The 20,222-nt window shown below is 36.7% G+C and overlaps 2 protein-coding genes across 2 annotated transcripts; one reads left to right on the forward strand and one right to left on the reverse strand.

Moving 5' to 3' along the window:
* Positions 1 to 13,472: 13,472 nt before the first annotated feature.
* On the reverse strand, positions 13,473 to 14,323 carry LOC131029599 (pathogenesis-related thaumatin-like protein 3.5; the record flags this gene model as incomplete). The annotated part of the gene is made up of 1 exon (XM_057960134.2): positions 13,473 to 14,323. A coding segment is annotated over one exon (681 nt), but the record flags the coding sequence as incomplete, so codon positions are not given.
* A 2,694-nt stretch (positions 14,324 to 17,017) lies between these two features.
* LOC131874607 (uncharacterized) lies at positions 17,018 to 19,970 on the forward strand. The gene is made up of 2 exons (XM_059218233.1): positions 17,018 to 17,241; positions 17,528 to 19,970. The coding sequence occupies exon 2, from the start codon at positions 17,549 to 17,551 to the stop codon at positions 19,865 to 19,867; it is 2,319 nt and encodes a 772-aa protein (XP_059074216.1). The 5' UTR covers positions 17,018 to 17,241; positions 17,528 to 17,548; the 3' UTR covers positions 19,868 to 19,970.
* The last annotated feature ends 252 nt before the right edge of the window (positions 19,971 to 20,222 follow it).

Here is a 20,222-nt window from a genome sequence, read left to right on the forward strand (position 1 = left end):
CTGGTTGTAATCTACCGAGATCTACCAGATCCCTTCTGTATCTTGTTGAGCCTTGAGCGTTGATTTCGATGTTCCTTGGCATGTGGCCGACCTTTTCCTTTGACATACACTTCATCCTTTAGATTTTTCGAAGGAATTTCTTTGGCAGAGGCCGACCTTGTTGTTTTTACACGTTAGGTCTTGTTCTTCGACATTTGATCCTCTTTTTGGACCGACTAGATCCCTTTGGATTGTATAAATCATTTTAATTGAGCATTAGAATGAAGAGGAGTACATATAAGTTAAGAGATAGAACATAGAAGATAGATCTAAAGATTTGAGGTCCTTATTGTGACTTGTTTTGTAATTAAGCATGTTTTAGCAGGCCAGTGAGCCGATTATTGTAACCCAGTTGGTGTCGGTTGATTGTAAACAGTTCTCATGATATAATTCATTCAGTTCTGCATTGCCTCCATCATATCCTTGTGTTTCATTTATTTTTCCTCTTGCTGACCGGTCTGAATAGATCTCTTTGAGGTCTCTCCTAACTGGTGACTGCACCAGTTTGACCCTATCATCTCCAATTATCTTCCAGAAGGTGTGCATTCACACCTTCTTGAATCTGTCCAATACTTTCTTGGTGGTTGCCTTCTCCAATGACTCAAAATTGGTACTGATATTGTTGATGAACTGTAAGAGCTTGCCAGAGGGGTTAGAATTTGGATCTAATTGCAGTTCTGGTACCAATTTTTGCAAAACACCTGTAGACATCTCAATCAACTTTTTGTCTTCATTCTCTGATTTGACCAAGGCTTGACTAGCTTGAGCCTGGACTATTGTAATAACCATCAACCTTTCAAGTGGAGACATATGCCCAATATCAAGTGGTCTATCAAAATTGATAGAGATCTACGAAACAATTCTTTTTCTTTTGTCCTTCGGAGTGTCAATTGCCGTGATTACCAGGAAATTGTTAGATTTTGGCTTTCCCTTACTGACCTCTTCTCCCTTGTCCTATGCCTTGTCCTTCTCTTCTTCTCCTTTTCCTGCATCCTTCTCTTTAGCCTGTGCACTGGTGTCACCACTTGGTGCAGTATCATCTTTTGGTGTCTCTTGGGCCTCTTCACCTTTCATTTCCACCATCTCCAGGTGAACAACCAGAGCATTTTGACTGTCTGCAGCATCAATGGTTACATTGGCCTGGTTTACCAAATGAGAAGTATCTTCCTTCAGATTTTCATCATCATTAATTAGCAATCGATTGTTCTTTAATAACCTTTTCCATATCACTTCAATTTCTTTTCTTACTTCCTCAAACCTGCCAACCATAAGCTTGTTTACTCTATTTTTGCTTCTGCATTCCTTTTTGTTGGCTAGCTCCATGAGTCTATCAACTTCCTCATGAGAAATGCAAGCACTAATATTTATCAATTCACGCTCTTTCATTCCTTATCTAATTGGCTTGCAGTTAGCCTTCTAGCATGAAGAATGCTATATAAATCTTTTGGAATACTGTGTTCTAACTCAATTAATCACTTGCTGAAGTTATTAAAATGCAACACAACAACTTCCTCAACTTCCCTCTGCTCATTCTCATCAATATTATCATAGTATGCACTAATGTTCTTGATATTACCATCATTAACTATTTCATCAGTAAATTATTTTGCAGATAATGGGGAAATAAAGGTATATTTACCTTCCACCTTGTCGGATTCAAGATCCTTATGAAGCTCAGTCCTTAGCCTTCTTCCTCGTTTAGCTCTACCAGTTAGAGAGGGTTTAGATTTTGTCTTTTTACTCTGCTCACCACCAAACTGGGGTTTCCTAATTGCTCTGACAAATTCTCCTTTCTTCTTTGCTTTCTCAGCTTCCTTATATGACTCTATTTCAGATGCAATAGGAGATAAGGCTACATAAGTTCTTTTGGGTTTGTCCTTCTGCTTCAACACTCCTTTACTAGATGAGATTTGACTTGTTGATGACTCTAATAGAGTAGGGGAAGACTTAGTCTCCTTAGGCTTTGACTTGGAGGGAACCAGTTCAGTCTTAGGCTTCTTTGATTCCATCTCTGCCTCCATCTGAGCCTTCTTCTCCTTAGATTTCTTGATAGCTTCTTTGGTAAAGCCCATCTGTTCAGCTACAACCTCGGGCATTTTTTTTACTTTTTGCTTCCTTTCAGGCTGAGTGAACTTCTTATGCAATTCCATATCTTTTTCCTTGAATATGCCAAATTTTGCTTCTAAATTGTCAACCAGTTTTCTCAAGAGATGTTGAGCATAGCTATCAAGAGTTTGAGAATCAACCTCATAACCCATTGGAATTATCCATATTATTCTTGGTTCTACAGCCTCCATATGGCACTGGTCTTTGTCAACCACGAAGCAAATAGTATCAACATATTTGTCCACCACTTCTTTAGGAATCCTTACTCTATTCTTCATTCTGCCTTGGAAGGTTTTGAAGAAACTCCATAGGGAAGATGTCTAATTTTTTCTATTTCCCAATCTTTGCAAACCTTGTTTGATCTGTGAGGTTAAATGTAAATCATATGCCCACTAGACTCTTCTTGTCCCGAGCATCTCATTCATGAAGTATAGTGCAAGACAAACAATCAGAGTACAGAATTTGAAAACATTCTTCTTGTCAGTTTTTATTTTATTCAGATTGCTTAAGAGCTCTTCAAGAATTGTGCACAAGTCATATTGCATATCCTCTTTCACCATCTGATAAGGTATATATATCATAGTATCGAAGACCGAATTCAATCTACTAGACTAATAAAATTTGTATCCAGTAATCATTGATGCAAATTTGACATCATGCTCTAAAATATCATCAATTTTCATTGACCTGCTATCAAATTGAGCACCAGTTAGCTTTGTGAAAGTTGGGTTTTTCACCTTTCTCAAATTAGGTTTCCCACTGGTTTGATTCAGGCATGTGACTGTATGGATTGCCATCTTGGTTATCTTGTAGGGTCTGTCCAGCCATATGAAATCATCGTGGACACGGCTCAAAATATACCTCACCCATTCATCCTCATCGAATGTCAAAAAATGAACAAACTACGTGAAACCCTTCCTCTGTAACTGTGCATATTCTTGTTTGGGGTTTCCAACTTCATCCATTATCCGCTCAATATATAGGGTTAGGATAGCCTTGTTTCCAGTTTCCTCAATTGTGCAGTGAATGTATGCCCTAACATCATCAATGTGCAAAACTCTATATGGAATGGATGAAAATACACCATTAGGAACGTCCTCAACATACTTAAAAGGATGTCTTTTAAATTGAGGCCTTCCTTGCTTAGAAATTTCTACTACCAGAGGATTATCAACAAAAGAAGACGTCATTTCTAGAAAATTTAGGGTTTAAAGGATGAGTGTGCTTCAATAAATACCTTATTCTTCTGTTGGATGCACAAGAACTCCTTGTCGGATCACCTCAATCCTTCTGATCGCCTTGAAAACTGGTTCACCTTGCTCGACAGCTTCAACTCTTTGCTCGCAATGTGAGAAATGATTCACGTTTGCCCCTTTTAATTTTGAAAACCCTAACTTTAAGTTGCAACTGTAAAGCTCAATCGAATGTCTTGTTCAACATAATCTAATCAACCAGATGTTAAGATCGACATGATGAATTCCAGATAATCATCTCCAAGCATCTGCAATCAACCTTGATCGATCACAGATCTTTTCATGGGGTTTTGCAAGATGAAGATGCCACCCCCTAAGGCCAGATGCCTTAGTTACCAGATGAAGATCCTGCACCAGATTTAGGCACAGATCCACTGTCTATTTTGGATTCATCTTTTATGACCCACATCTTTTCATGCTTGTTCTTGATCTCTTCTACCTTCGCCTTGCCCTTTTCAGCAGCTTTGTTCTTGTCTACCGGAGAATTCTTACTTCTATAGAATTTTGCAATGTGACCAGTTTTGTTGCATGCATGACAAACAACATTTCTCTGCAGAGGTCTGAAATTCATCTGATTTGGTCTCATCCTGCATTGGTTAGAAATATGTCCAAACATCCCACAAGCATAACATCTCTTGTTCTGAAAATTATTCATTATTACTCTGCACATGTTTGACTTGTGACCAAAGTTATTGCATATGAAACATTGGCAAGTAAAGGTAGGACCATTTTTCATCCTACTTCTGCATTTATTCGCTAAATGACCAAATTTATTGCAAGTTAAACATCTACCACATAATTTATAAGCATTAGGTTGTCTTACTAGAGGATTCTTGGTCTTCTTATGATTAGCCTTTGCATTGCTTTGTCCAAAACCGATGGATTCTCTTTTCTCAAATCCAAGTCCTCGGATGTCTTTTCCATGTCTCTAACTATCTAGCATCTCATCAAGCCTTGCTGAGCTAGCATTGAATTTGTCTTTGTATCCATTTGCAGTAGCAAGTTCATCTCTTAGGGTAAATTTATGTCTTTCAAGTTCTTGATCATTATTCCTTGATTGTGTCAACTCAAGCTCCAACTGATCATTCTCATAGGTGATTCTGAAGCATTCATCTGATCTGTCTTTCAATGATTGAGAAAAACTTTCTTCATTTTTATTATGGTCTTCAATAGCCTTAGTCAGCTTCATCACAATGGATTACATCTCATTATTTAATACAACATTGTCTCTAGAAAGCTTATCACATTCATCAACTTTGTCCTGATTTTCCATGATTTGATCTTCTTTCTCTTGCAGCTTGTCCATCAACTCTTTCCTCTTGTCTCTTGAAGTGTTCACTTGATCTTTTAAATCTTTAATGAAGTCTTCTATTGCATTCAAGTTTCCTTTTTAGGAACTTATTTCATTTCTTGTTGCATCAAGATCCTCAAGTGCCACACAAAGCTGTCTCTGCAAACTGGAATCCATTGATTCAATTTCTCGAACCTTCCTCAAGCGGTTAGGCTTCCTTGGAGGAACTAGGCTCTGATACCAATTGTTGGAATCAAGGAACACTAAGAAGGGGGGGGTGAATCAGTGTTCTACCAGTAAATAAATATTTAGACTTATTCTCAGACCACTGAAAGAAAATGCAAAAAAGTAAAATGCAGAAACATAAGATAATCAACCAAAAAATCATAACACCAAGATTTTTACGTGGAAACCCAGAAAGGGAAAAACCACGTTGGGATTGTAACCTATGATATTCATATACAGTGATTAGGAGTACATAAATATTACAAATGGAAATGCACATGCATTCGGGCTTACTACCTAGAGCTCACTGCTCAGATTACAATAGGGAAGTCTCACTGACTTATAGATTATTAACAATGAGAACTACAATGATTGAACTCCAAAATAACATCAAACAATGCATGGATGCGCTTCGGTTAAGTGCAAAAAGTTTGACTGTAACACCTTCGTAACGCTGCTCGATTCTGCTTCTAAGCCAGCTATCGGATCAAGAATGCGCATGTGAAACTGTGCCAAATAGGTTTCTTGATCACTACTCGCTCATACCATGTCTCCAAATGATCTTCTACATCAGTCATATATATACGCAACCAAAAAGTTAAACATTCATCAAGTCAGCCAACCATAATATGCAATAACGTGTAACCGGGTGTCGGCTTAGACCGTATCACCAAAACATATGTGGATAAACCAAATAGAGTAAATGATTTCTACATGTCGGCCCTATCATCCCATGCACGAATCTCAGCACCGCAGTCACTGCAAAGATTCCAGACCAAAAGTGCTATGCTTATCCTGAACTACCGGAGACAGATTACCAGACCACTTCCTCTACCAGTTACCAAAAACCATAACTACCAGATAGGATTTTCAAGGAGCGTTTCCATCAATAACAACCCTAAACAATTATCCATGCATTGGAATCCATCAGATGAGTGTCGATTGCCAACAAACCTATATTGTAAATTGAAACAGATTTTATATGGGCTCAAACAAGACTCGAGGTAGTTGTACTTCAAGTTTGATCAATTCATGGTTGAGCATAAGTTCGTTGTGAATCTAACCCTTGTGTTTACTACAAGAAGCTTGCTAATGGTGAGTTTGTTCTACTCTTGCTTTATGTTAATGACATGTTACTCACGGGTTCTAGCAATAAAGTAGTTCGTTATTTGAAGCTACTTCTATCTCAGCACTTTGCAATGAAAGATTTAGGGGCAGCCAAAAGAATACTTGGCATGAATATAATTTGGGACAGGCGAAAAAAAGAACTTAAATTGTCTCAAGAGAAATATGTTCTCAAGATTTTGAACAGGTTTGGAATGAAGGATGCTAAGGCGGTTGGCACTCCTTTAGCTGATCATTTTCATTTATCCTCTGCTATGTGTCCCAAGACACAAGAAGAACAAGATTTCATGAAATGTACCCCTTATTCCTCTGTGGTTGGCAGTCCTATGTATGCCATGGTCTCTACTTGACTAAATATTGCTCATGCAGTGGGAGTTGTGAGAAGATTCATGAGCAATCCCAATAAACCTCATTGGGAGGCGGTCAAGCGGATATTAAGGTATCTTAAAGGTATTGTACATTATGTTTTGTGTTCTGGTGGGAATAATGTACAGTTATAAGGTTTTATTGATTTTGTTTTTGCCGGAGATTTAGGAAAACATAGATCTACTAGTGGTTATGCTTTCATATTTGTTGGAGCTGCCATTAGTTGGGTTTCTAGATTGCAAAATACAATTTCTCTTTCTTCCACTGAAGCTGAATACATGGCTCTCTCTGAAGGTGTCGGGGAAATGATTTGGTTACAACAGTTGTTGAATGATTTGAGGTATCAACAAAGTGATTATGTTTTATTTTATGATAGTCGCAATGCTATTTTTATGGCAAACAATCATTCATCTCAACGTCGCTCGATTCATATTGACATACATGTTCATTACATTCGTCATGTGGTTGAAGAGGGCAAGTTACGGGTTACAAAAATTGACACAGAGGTCAATTGGGCTGATGTCTTGACCAAAGTTGTTTCCAAAGAGAAGTTCGACTTCTGTAGGGCTTCTCTTGGTTTGGTTAAGATGTGACAATAAGATCTAAGTGGGGGAATTATTTTCGAGCAACGTTCGGTTGGACTTCAAGTGGGAGATTATTGATAGTGTGAAGCCCAACTATTTTCCCTCCAATGGTGGTTGTTGACCTTCTATTAGAATGATTTTCCTTGGTATATATTAATCAGCTTCAACTGCTCATTATATGTTTTATATACAGAGATTAATACAAGATTCCTCTGCTCTTGAATGTGGATGTAGGCAATTGTCGAACCACTATAAATATTTGTGTCATTCTTCTGTTTATGTTTTTCTTTATGCATTTATCTGTTGTTTTATCTTTTGCATTTATCTCCATTACAATATGCCCACTTGATATCATATAACTTCTTACTTTTTTATTTAAATAACATTTCATACAATTATTCATAAAATAAGTCAATATTTACAATATTAAAATCATAATAATAATACTAAAATCAATTTTTAAAGATTACAATCCTATCTCAAATATCTAAACACACTAAAATATTAACTCATTCCCTTTAAAATATGATAGATTTATTATAAAATCCAATCATTCAATAAAAAAATTGATTTAAAGAAAAAAACATCACACTTTCACACTCAGGATTCATGAATATCTCTTTATTTTTTAATAATCTGTGTGAGTGGGTCAATGGGCCTTTGGGAGAGTCAGAAAGTAAATTTGCATACCTCATAACAACGAACCTATTCTATAAAGCGAGTGGCTAAAACCTCCATCATACCTGTATGAGTGTGTAAACAAGTCAATTGTGATCATCTAATTTGATGATTTGGTTTTTTTTAAAATGTTTTTTTTTACTTGCTCTAACCAATAGGAAAGAAGAAAAATAGCAGGAACTAATTATTTAAAATAGAAATTAAATATAGACTACAAGTTTTTTGTCAAAAAAATTTAATTCTTTGTTTTGATTGGTTTAACTAATTAAAAAAAAGTTTGAATGGATGCAATAGTATCCTACCTTGGCAGAACTAATTGTTGGTGTAAATTATGTCTTATAATTACACTTTACTTAAGTTGACTGAAAGTAATGCACTTCATAGTAGTTTGGATATGAGACACTTAGGAAAGAGTGCACATAGGGATGATGCATGTAGGAGAAATTCCACCTTTTGTGTCTTATCTTGTTGTTACATTCCATCTTCGATGGGTGATCCACCTCATGTAGAATATTTTATTATTTCTTCTACCTACCCTCACCTACCTTTGTTTCTCATTGATCCACATTTCATGATTGCGTGCTCACATATCCATATGGCCTTGCCTTTATAAGAAAGTTCATAATACTTTGTATTTAATAACAACTTTTGATGATCCAATTGATCAGTATTTTGCATCATTGATAAGAATATAGTTTATTCTTGTCATATTTTGTTCTCTCTTGTTTGTGTTTTCCATTGCCTCTAGATCTTGAAAAATTCTCACATGGTATTAGAGCCATTAGAGTGCCATTGGTTTGTCAATTGAGAGACATTTGATACTATTTGGGGTTTTATATTTTGGAGCTTTCTATTACAGGTTATTATTGGATCATACTGGGTCAAATATGAGGTCACCATTAGATTGAGGAGGTTCGAGAAAGTTAGAATCGCCTTTTGTTTTGTCCAAATATGACATTCGAGACCAAATCTAGTGTCATTTTAAGGTGGAGGGTGGTGGCTTGTCTCAGGAGCGATTTGCAATTTTGGAGCATTTTTGGCCAAATCCATCCTCGCCATTGCGCTCAGAACGCCCAAAAACCCCAACATCGCCTATCCATTTGTCGAAATAGAAGCTAGACACCTTGAGCTGAAAAAAAAAATCCCCCTCCCTGGCTGTACGGACGAACTAACGCAGGTCGGGAATAGTCTGATTTTTTTTTTTTTAACTTTTTTTTTTTTCACAAATTAAAAGCGAATTTTAAAATTTAGGGGGGGGGATTTAATTGTGGTCAACAGAGACCTATGGGTACCGTAGGTACGCCTACAACCCGCAAAGTACTTGTGGGTGAGGCAGGGCTCCGCGAGGGGGCCCTGCAGGGCCATTTTATTTTTTTAATAAGCTTTTTTAAAATTAAAAACTTTTTAATATTAATTTTGTTTAAGTATATTTTTTATTAAGTTTTTTTAATAAATAAAAACTTTTTGATGCTTTTTTTTTAAATGTTGAAAATTAAAAAAAATACTTTTCTTTATTATTTATAATAAAGTTTTTCAAATATGAAAAATTTCAAAAAATCATAGTGTTTTTTTCTTTATTGGTTTTAAATAAAGTTTTTTAATTTGGGGCATTTGAATAATTTTTTTTTTTTTACTTTTAATTTAGTTTTTAAAAACAAAAAATTTCGTACACCTATATACATGCTTGCAGTGTCTCCAACCGATAGTCAAGGGAGGGGGGGTTAGTTTGCTCCTTTATATCTCTTGGCAAAATTCCCAATCAGAGGCATCTTCATTTGTGGTCTTCTACAGGGCTTCTTTGGTGGCATCATCTTCATGTTTCCATATTTGCAATATATGATGTTGTATGTTCTTGCATGAGCTATGTTGTACTCACACTAAAATAAAGTGTCACACCTCTTTGTATCTTGTCATTGATGACATATTTGATGTAATCCTCTTGTACACATAGATTAGGAATATTCATGTGAGACATTTATTCTTTTGTTGAGAAACTATTTGGATCGAGTACATCTTCTATTGGTGCTCATCTGTTTGTCTCCTTGTGAGACTTGGTGCATGGCTCCCGTTGAGACTTAGATTATACACATTTGTGCATGGCTCCCGTGAGACTTTGATTGTACTAGTATTTTTTTCATTTGAGTATCCAGGTGATGCTCAAAGCAGGTTGTCTCCATGCCTGAACTTTATTTTGTTGCAGTGAGTGATTCATCGTCATTGACATTGGTACCTGGTTTTGTCACACTTTGACATTATTGGTGCATCATTAGCTCTCTTTCTTCCTAATGGGGAGGTATTTTGGTCAACTTCATTGGACCATCTTTGCAGGAGATTCTACATTGAGGGGGCCCTTCATGGTCTTTCCTCTTCTCTCTTTTTGGGGAGACTTTTTCCTCACATGGGGTTTTGTTCTTCTCATACATCATTGAGAGCATTGTGTGCTTTCATGTCTCTCTCTTTTTTTTTCTTTTTTTCTTTTTTTTTTTTTTTGGGGGGGGGGGGGGTCCCATTGAATTTTTCTCTCTTTCTTTGTTTGTGAGAGATTGCATTGGTTTGCGTGCATTTGCATTTTTGCATGGCTACCTAACATGGCCTTGTAGTCGGGACTCATCTTGCATTGTTAGCTTAAATAAATTTCCCTAAGTTGCACTTAAGGGGGGTGTTGGTGTAAATTATGTCTCATAATTACACTTTGGTTAAGTTGACTTAGGGTAATGCATTTTATAGTAGTTTGGATATGAGACACTTAGGGAAGTGTGCACATAGAGATGATGCATGTAGGAAAAATTCGACCTTTTGTGGTCTTATCTTGTTTTTACATTCCACCTTCGGTGGGTGATCCACCTCATGTGGAATATTTTATTATTTCTCCTATCTACCCTCACGCACCCTTGTATCTCATTGAACCACATGTCATGATTGTGTGCTCACGTATCCATATGACCTTGCCTTTATAAGCAGGCTCATCATACTTTGTATGTAATAACAACTTTTGATGACCCAGTTGATCAGTATTTTGCATCATTGATAGGAATATTGTTTATTCTTGTCATATTTTGTTCTCTCTTGTTTGTGCTTTCTATTGCCTCTAGATCTTGGTAAATTCTCACACTAATAATAATTTATGTTTCACGTCCATAAAGTGTAAGAAAATTATGGAATAAATGAATAGTGGTATTTGAATGTACAACTAATATCATTGAATAGATGTTTATTATTATTATTGAGAATAAATCTAAAAAATATTTAAAATACAAATACATTTTAAAGTTGTAAATCAAAGAATCTCGAGAATGGGTAATACAAGAATCCTTATAATGCAATATAATGTTCCAAAGAGATTTTGGAATTTAGAAAAGATAACGATGTCATTTTTATTAACTCAAAACTAAAATTAGGAGAATCAATCAAGTATTTTTATTAATAGAGTTCAAGAGAGTAAGAGATGCTAGTTTGGTTTGCATGTCTACTTATTTTATTTTAAATTTTGTTACATTACCAAGCAATAATACAACAAGATTTTATTATCCTACCTATATTTATTGTGGAAGATCATAGTTTTTTGGTTCTCTCTTAGGGAAGCTAGAATTTTTAGTGGTGCCTAAGCCTTTTCTTTTAGTTGGTGATTCAAAAGGGGTAGAGATTGGAACAAAGAAAGTCGCCTTCAAAGAAACAATCTCATAAGTTTATTTTAATAATTTTTCAAGATGTATTCTTTTGGTTCCCGCATTTGATAGTGTACAAATGGCTAGATCACATTAGCTACTTTTTAGGTTGCATGTCACTTGAAAGCATGCCTCATAGTCGAATTAGATATATGTATGTAGGTAGGTATGTACATATAACCCTTGCAATTTCACACTACATAAAACCTTCCTTTAGCCTTGGAAAAGACAATTTTGAAATTATACTATGATCTTATCGAAATGTTATTATTTTACTAAATTTGTAATGTTTCTTGATTTTGTAGTATGATTTTTTAGGATATGAGCACTTGGTTCAAACATTTGCACGATGCATTAGCATCTTGTGAAAATGTGTGATTTGACAAGATGTAGAAGCATTACACTTCTTGGAATTTGCTAGGGTAACGACCTTGTCATCCAAGTTGAGTCTCGTAGATGAATCCAAACTTTCTATTTCAAACTAAAAATCCTCTATTTTGAAAAGAAGAAAACAATCCACTCCATCAACACACACAACATCAACTTTCTCTATCTCAATCTCTCACACACATACCATCTTCTTGCAACTTGAAGCTATCTCGAGCTCTTGCATACATACTTTTCATAGTGTTTTGATGTAGTGCGATCCTTTGACACTAGAGAGATTAGCTTTGGAAGATCATGTCAGTGTTTTGGAGGGTTCTCTTGGTTGGTTTAGTTGTCTCTCCTTCACAGTGGAGATTTAGTGCTATCAATTTCATTTTCATAGCATAGTTAATTGTCTTTACATTTGAAGCATTTGCATTTGCCATCTCTTCTCTATATTATTAGTGTTTATTATCTGTCTTGGCTATCCAAAGAGGTAGAAATACCAAAGTGAGGGTTTGACTAAGGCAAACCTCTTAATACAACTACCCAACCTTTCTCCTTGTTTTATTTAGGTGCGGGTTCTTTTGGAGTTTCTCACAAATTCAAGATATCGGTGACCTCTAACCTTTATTTTTTAATCTATTTTAATTACTGTAATAAGTTATTATCCTTTTGTATTGCACTATGTCGCTTTTTATACTGTCACTATTTTGAAATCTGTGCAAGTACACACTCGATATTATTCTGTTGAATCTTGTTACTTGTTTGTATGGGATGACAATGTGTCATGCTATAGTCTGTGCATGGCACTAGCATCCATGACAGTGAGCTTGCACAATCTATAGGATACCTATACACCTCTTCATTTTTGTTTCTATACAAGTTAGATGCTATTTATATAAACTAAGATAGATTATTGAACTTTCCTTTCTATAATTACAATTTATGTAAAAGGATATTGTCTAAATTTTGTTATATCAAATACAAGTAATTTATTTAAAAGGTTAAAATAAATAGGTAAAAAATCATAATATTATTAATTTTTACAATTAAAAATGTTGAATCTTTAATATTTTTATATAACTTTTTATTTGGCATTCGATAATATATTCAAAACTTAAAATACATATTTTCTTTCCTGTACTAGAAGTGTAGAAATATCATATCTCTTTAAGTGTTATAACATGTTCAAAATCCATTGATCCATATTTTGATATTCTTGTTGTAAAAGATTTTGATATCCTTTCAGAACCAGTTCTTAGTTGACATTCTACAATAAAAGATATTAGACCTACGACATTTTGGATCACTTCCAATAATCAAACTACAAAAGCGGACTATCTTTCAATTTGAACTATAGAAATATCATTTTTTAACTGTTATATCATTTTCAAAATCCATTGATCTATATTGATATTCTTGTTGTCAAAGATTTTGAGGTCCTTTCAAAACCTATTTTCAAACCTATAACATTCAATAATCAAACTACAAAACTACAAAAGCAAACTATCTTTCATTTACTTGAAGTGTAGAACTAGTATACCTATATTCTAACAAAAAATATACGTAAATAATGCCGAGAGATATCACATAATTGTCTTCCATATTTATTAGTTGTCAAGGAGGACATGGATGATGCACTCTTTCACTCTCATTAAAGATGTAATAGTTTCATATGCTTAGAGACAAGTGGCAATGATTCTACATGTCAATAATTGACATAAATATTATGTCTTTTGAACTGTTATAATATTTCATAATACTTTCGAAATTTCTTGATCCATGATGATATTTTTGTTGTAAAAAATTTTGAGATCTTCTCAAAACCTATTTCTGATAAAAACCGCTTACCTTAATTTAAAAACACTTCAAAACTCATATCTGAAAGTCATTCAAAGGAAATGACAAACGGAAATTATATAATTTGGTCTACTTCAAACCTTAGGAGCAGAAAGTGATTTGATAATCTGCTTGAGTGCATGTAAAAGTACTAGTAGCATCATCATAAGCATAGCTATAAGCAGCAGGACAAGCAGTCTTAAACGTCTGTGAATAAGCAGAAGGCCCACAAGTCTGAGGGCTCCCAAACTCCCCTGTACAACAATACTCAGGGCTTCCAAACGCCTCACAAGCACTCTTACAGGCCACAACCCGTCCATTCTCATTCACAGCTAGCTCCGGTGGACACGTGTCTGTCAAATCACTCCAACACCCTGCTGCTCTGCAGTCGCCCCTGCCTCCAAGAGTCTCAATACTCAGTGGAACATTGTAGCCGTCGACGAGGCTGACGTCATAGAAGTCCACGTCATCTGCCAGCGTGAATTCTGTTAGGGTCACTGGTGGGACCCCTCCCACTTGGCTGCATTGGAGGAGGCCGCCGCAATCACCTGTTGAGCAGGTAGCAGGGCCTTCTAGGGCCTCGAAGGTGCAGCCTGTTCGAGGCCACAACCGGCCGGACCAATTGTCAGGTGGGTTAAGTGACTGGGATTCACCGGTTGCTAGGGTGAAGCCTCCTCCTTCTAAGGAAGGACCTCCTGCTCCTGTTAGGATGCCTGGCCATACAGTGTAGGGGCAGTTGTTTGTCAGGGTGAATACTCTGCCCCTCACATTTTCTGGTTGAAAATGGACACAATTTGGTCAGTATTGCATTTTGTTTAATAATATTTTTGACATATAAAAAGAAAGGATGTTACAATATAGTGAAATAAATTTAATAAGAAATTGAGGTTTTTAAGATCAAAAAGGAAATGAATATCAATTTGGCTAATGTATGCAGTTTTTAGATTTGATTGTGTTAAAAAAATTTACCATCAATGTTTCTAATCACACTCTTAGAACCTAAGTCCCCAGGTTCGAATTCGAATTCGAAGTTCGACAACTTTGAAATTCGAATGAAGTTCGATGAGGGAAAAATTCGAAATGTATAAAATTCGAATTAAGTTCGCCATATGTATAAATATGCCAGATATATTCTATAAAACAACCAATCTTTCATATGGGGGATGGTTCCATATGAATTGCTAATAAGGTTTATTGTAAGTAACATCTTTATCTCATCTTATGAGAATAACAGAATCACCAAATACTGGAATACCTCACTGATTGGGTAATCAATTATCATCTTCAGTATTTTTTTTCTCATCCTAATTGAGGGTTCTAACAGACATAAATATCCTAAAGAAAGAACAGGTTAATGGGTTTTAATCAAAGAAAAGAAGATGTGTTTAAAAAATATTAACAGAAGAAGAAGGCCAAAAATTTATTTTAAAAAAAAAAAAAATTTTTTTTTTTTTTTTTGAAGTTCGGCGAATTTTAACGAATTTTTTTTTTTTTTTTTTGTTCGGCGAATTTCGAACTTCAAGGATGAAATTCGGCCGAACCTGGTGACTTAGCTTAGAACTCTCTTGCATTCTGATGATGCATTGCAGAGTGTGATTTGAAACGTTGATGGTAAGAAAATTTAACACAATCAAATTTAGAAACTACATATATTATTTGAATGGATTGTGGAAATCTAATAGCTCTTATCAATTTGGCATCAATAGACTGATAAAAACAACATATTACTTGATCAAAATTCATCACAGAAAATTCAAGATCAAAAAAGAAATGGACACCAATCCGACATCAATAGAAAGCACTTGTATACAAAGAAACATTATTTTTATCCAAAGATCTCATAAATATTATGTTGAATTATGGACCCTTCACCTTTTCTGTTAAAAATGGTGGACACCAATTTAGTTAGTATTACAGCTTGTTTAATAATAATTTAAAAGGGAACGAAAAGGATGTAGTTGTTAGTATTACATAGAAGTCGGATCCTATAACTTTAACTAAGTTACAATTAGGGAGCCAAATGTTTTGGGCTTCCACTATATTCTGGAATTAAAGAACTATGGCTAAATATCTCAGAAGTATGCAATATAAAGAATGAGTAGCCACTCTTTTGTACAGGGAGAAGACCAGAGGATATGGGAAATATACATAACTATTAATTACAATTATCTCTCTTAATTCTAATGTTTATGATGTGTTCAAATATATTTCTTAGTGTAATTGGGGAGGATTAAAAAAATTATCCCTTAAACAATAACAAATTGATCATTTTAATCTTTGAAAAAAAACAAAAATAAAAACTGACCAATTCATAATTAGACTGGTTTTTGGTAAGCAAAGGTAAAAATATATAAGACCACCTTATTACTATAAGCAAGATGTAGACTAAATGTTTATCATCTAATCTACACAAAACATGTAGAATACAATAAAATAGAAGATTTAAAAGTTAACAAAAAATGAAAAATGAAAAATTATGATACCCACAACAATCTTACCCATTGAAATCAGTAGCAGAGCTCCAAAGACTGCTATCCTCTTTAAATAAGTTGCCATTTCTCTGGACTTTATAAGCAAGGAAACTGAATTGGTAGACCAAATATGATTAATAGAGTATGATAAAATTTTGAAGGCCAAAGGCCTATTTATAGGAAGAAAAAAAATTCTCATCTTCAACAAATGTTACTGTAATTACATATTTTGATGACTCCATGAGACCACCCAAGTGAGGAAATCTACAACTGCTGCAACAAAAACATGAAATTTAAAATTCAAAATTATGAAATTCTCAACTGCTACGATGGAAAACATACACAATTTTAAATTTAAAAATTGAATGCATGATTTTTCAGTATCTGCTGGGATTGAATGCATGTTTTTTAAATTTTTAGCGACGTGAAATGTCTACGTCAAATGACTGTACGTTAGTGGCGAAAACGTCGAAAGATGAAGAAGCGTGATTAATGAGTGTGTGGTTGTGGCGTCTTGCACGCAGATCTGACGCACATAAAACGTGGTTTTATCCTGTAGTGCAGGGAGAATTCGACACGTGGATGAAAAAGCAGACGATCAAGAAGCATGCTTAATGGAGAATCTCAGTGAACCACGGGGACGCGTCCCCCCCATTTTTGGGCGCGTCCCCCCGTCAGAGACGTCTCGGGGACGCGGGGACGGGGACGCGACGTCCCCCGCCGTCCCGCCACCGCCACCCAAACTCCGCCGGGACGGGGAGACGTCCCCGACGCGGAGACGTCTGGGCGTCTCCTGGGGGACGTCTGGGCGTCTCCGTGGGAGACGCCTGGGCGTCCCCCCCGTCCCTCGAGAGACGCCCAGACGTCTCTCGAGGGACGGGGGGGCGCCCAGGCGTCTCCCGCGTTCGCACGGGATAAAAAGCGCAGTTTTCATTTTTTTTTTTAATTTTTATGACATGTGCTTTTTAGGGGGGGTTAAGGGGTAACCCTAATTGGACGTGGGCCCCACCCCACCCCCCAAAACAACACAAAAACATGTTTAGTTTGGATTTCACTCTCATTATGCAAAACTGATTTTTTTTCCAGCAGCTTGAAGAGGAGGAACAGCTTGAAGAAGATTGATTGAAGGGGTGAGAAAAGTGACTACAAGTGTGATAGGAGCTAGAAGAAGCAAGAAGAAGAGGAAGAAGAAGATTCTTCTACATTTTGGAGAGATTTTTCAAGCACAAGGTAGGGTTTTTCAACTTCTTCTTGTTTTTTTTTTGTTTTACTTTCTGATTTTCATTGTTCTATGTCATTTTTGGTTTTTTTAATTTTTTTTCCCTATTCATCTTAAGACTCAAAATGAGGTTTGATGTTGAATCTTGAGGGCAAAATGATTCATCATTTTGCCCTCAAGATTCAACATCAAATCTCATTTTGAGATGAATAGGAAAAAAAATTTAAAAATTTAAAAATATATTGTTAAACAAGGCTGATTTTATTTTTATTTTTATTTTTATTTTGTGAAATGCAGTGTCAATTTGAAAATTTCACAATGAGCTCCCAAGGCACGAGTCAAGATAACATGGAAATCCATTCTCATAGTGAGAATGATTCAGAATATGAACCTGAAAATGAGGGGGGTGACCATGGGGCTGATCCTGGAGCCCAATCTAGTTCTATGGCAAGTGCAGCAGCTAGTACAGGTTGCCCTTCAGAGTTGTTGGCACCATATGCTAGGGGTCATTTTGATCCTAAGTCTCCTCTAAAACAGTTTGCTTCACAAATATCAGTACAAGGCACTGCATCACATTCAAGTGGGGGAACAAGGAAGTGGAAGTGCAATATTTGTGACAGAGAATGGTTCGGTAGCATTAGCAGGGTGAATGCACACTTTCTATTTTGGAGAGGAAAAGGCGTGAAACATTGTAAGTTTTTGGAGGAACCCAAAAATATACAGTACAGAATTGAGTTTAACAGGCTTTGGGGGGTTCCAGATGACACAAATATTTCAATGCCTACTACTTTGTCTGCTAGGGCATCACTTCACGACAGCCAGAATGTGCCAGTGCCACATACTTATCATGCTTCGCAGGCGGGAGGAATGATGTTTGGATCTCCATCTACTTCCACTTCTACTGTTGCCAGGACTGGGAAACGTAAGTTGCATACACCACAGAGCAACCCCATTGCTGATATGTTTAATGTGCAGCTGAGAGATGAGATAGATGAATCCATTGGCAATTTCTTCTTTGCCAATGGCATTCCATTTCATGTTTCACGGTCTCCTTATTATAGGAAGATGATAGATATGGTGGCCAAGGGAGGACCATCTTATGTGCCACCAGGGGAGACGAAAATGAGGACCTCGATCTTGGATAAAAGCTATTCCAAGATCAATATTTTGATGGAGAAGATGAAGGCATGTTGGGTGGCATTGGGGTGCAACATAGTTATGGATGGGTGGACGAACATTAGCCATCGTCCACTCATCAACATCATGGTCACATGTGCAGAGGGCCCATACTTCCTTAGAGCAGTTGATTGTACAGGGCATCGTAAAGATGCTGATTTCCAGTTTCAGGTCCTCAGGGAGGCTATTGAGGAGGTTGGGCCACAAAATGTGGTCCAAGTAGTGACAGATGCAGCATATGTGTGTAGAGCAGCAGGGAGACTCGTTGAGGCAGCCTATAGACACATTTGGTGGACCCCATGTTGTGTGCATGCCATGAACAATGCACTCAAGGACATGGGGAAGATTGACTGGATTAGAGGAGTGGTCACCGATGCGAGAGATGTGCAGATGTTTATCTACAACCACCACATTTCACATGCACTATTCAGGACCTTCGCGAAGAAGGAGTTCTTGAAACCAGTTGAGACTAGATATGCATCCTATTTCATTCTCTTGGAGAGAATGATTGAGTTGCAAGAGGCATTGCAACTCATGGTTATGACTAATGAGTGGAATAGGTGGGCTGAGGCCAAGACAGAGCAGGGGAGAAGGGTGAAGGAGATAGTGAAGAGTGATGTGTTTTGGACTGATACGAAATACATTGTCTCCATCATTTCTCCAGTATTCCAGGTGATCAGATATGGGGATGGGGATGCACCTAACCTTGGAGAGGTGTATGAGTGCATTGACTCTATGCTTGGCCAGATGAGGGCTGCTGTGCGAGTGAAGGACCCCTCTCTAGCATTCTACAATGAGCAAATCCGGCCTATCATTCAGAGTAGATGGGACAAGTTGAACACTCCTTTGCATATGGCTGCCTTTGCCTTGAATCCTAAGTGGTACAAGGCTAGACCGGGTAGAACGACACCGATTGAGGATGATGAGGTGAAGGCAGGTTTCTTTAGGTGCATAGAGAAGATGTTTGATTCCAGAGATGCCGGCACAATACGCACTGAGTGGGGAAGATTTGCCACTCTTAGAGGTTATTCAGATGCAGCAAAGATGGATATAGACATTATGGCACAGGAGGACCCACTTTTGTGGTGGAAATGTCATGGCCCGAAATCTTTGACCACCACTCTAGCCATCCGTCTGCTATCCCAGGTTTCCAGTTCTTCAGCTGCTGAGAGGAACTGGTCTACATATAGCTTCATCCACTCTCTTAAGAGGAACAGACTTACCTCTAAGAGAGCAGAGAAGCTTGTGGCTGTACATAGTGCTTTGCGTCTCATTGACCGCAAGACACTTATGTACAAGGAGAGTCCAGCGGCACGATGGGATGTAGAGCCAGAGGAGCCTTCACAGATTGATGAGGATGATCCTACCACTTCAGATGCAGGGCTAGTTGGTGTGAGCTTGAGGGACCTTGATCCTCAGGAGTCCAGCAGTTCCAGTGAGGAGGAGTTTGCAGATGATTAGAGGCCTCCATTAGCTATAGTTTGAGTTTTCACTTTTCAGTTTTGTCATTTTGTATTTGACTCGTCTCTTTTGTAATGCTATTGCTACACGTATTTGTATTTGGCTACTCATTGTAATGATGAATCATGTAATCATCTTTATTATTATAGACTTTGCAATGGCATCAGATATTCATATTTTTTGTTTTCCTTTTTCGATATTCATATGATAGAAATGAGAAATCTCCAATTTGACAATTTCATTTGTCAAATTTTATTTACTTTTAGTTTTAGCAATTAGCAATTAGTTACGTATCACTAATCTAAGTAATCTTGGTATTTCCTATAGTTTCATTTGAAATCTAATTCTTATACTG

Source organism: Cryptomeria japonica, chromosome 3 (genome assembly GCF_030272615.1).
Source record: "Cryptomeria japonica chromosome 3, Sugi_1.0, whole genome shotgun sequence".
Taxonomy (NCBI): domain Eukaryota; kingdom Viridiplantae; phylum Streptophyta; class Pinopsida; order Cupressales; family Cupressaceae; genus Cryptomeria; species Cryptomeria japonica.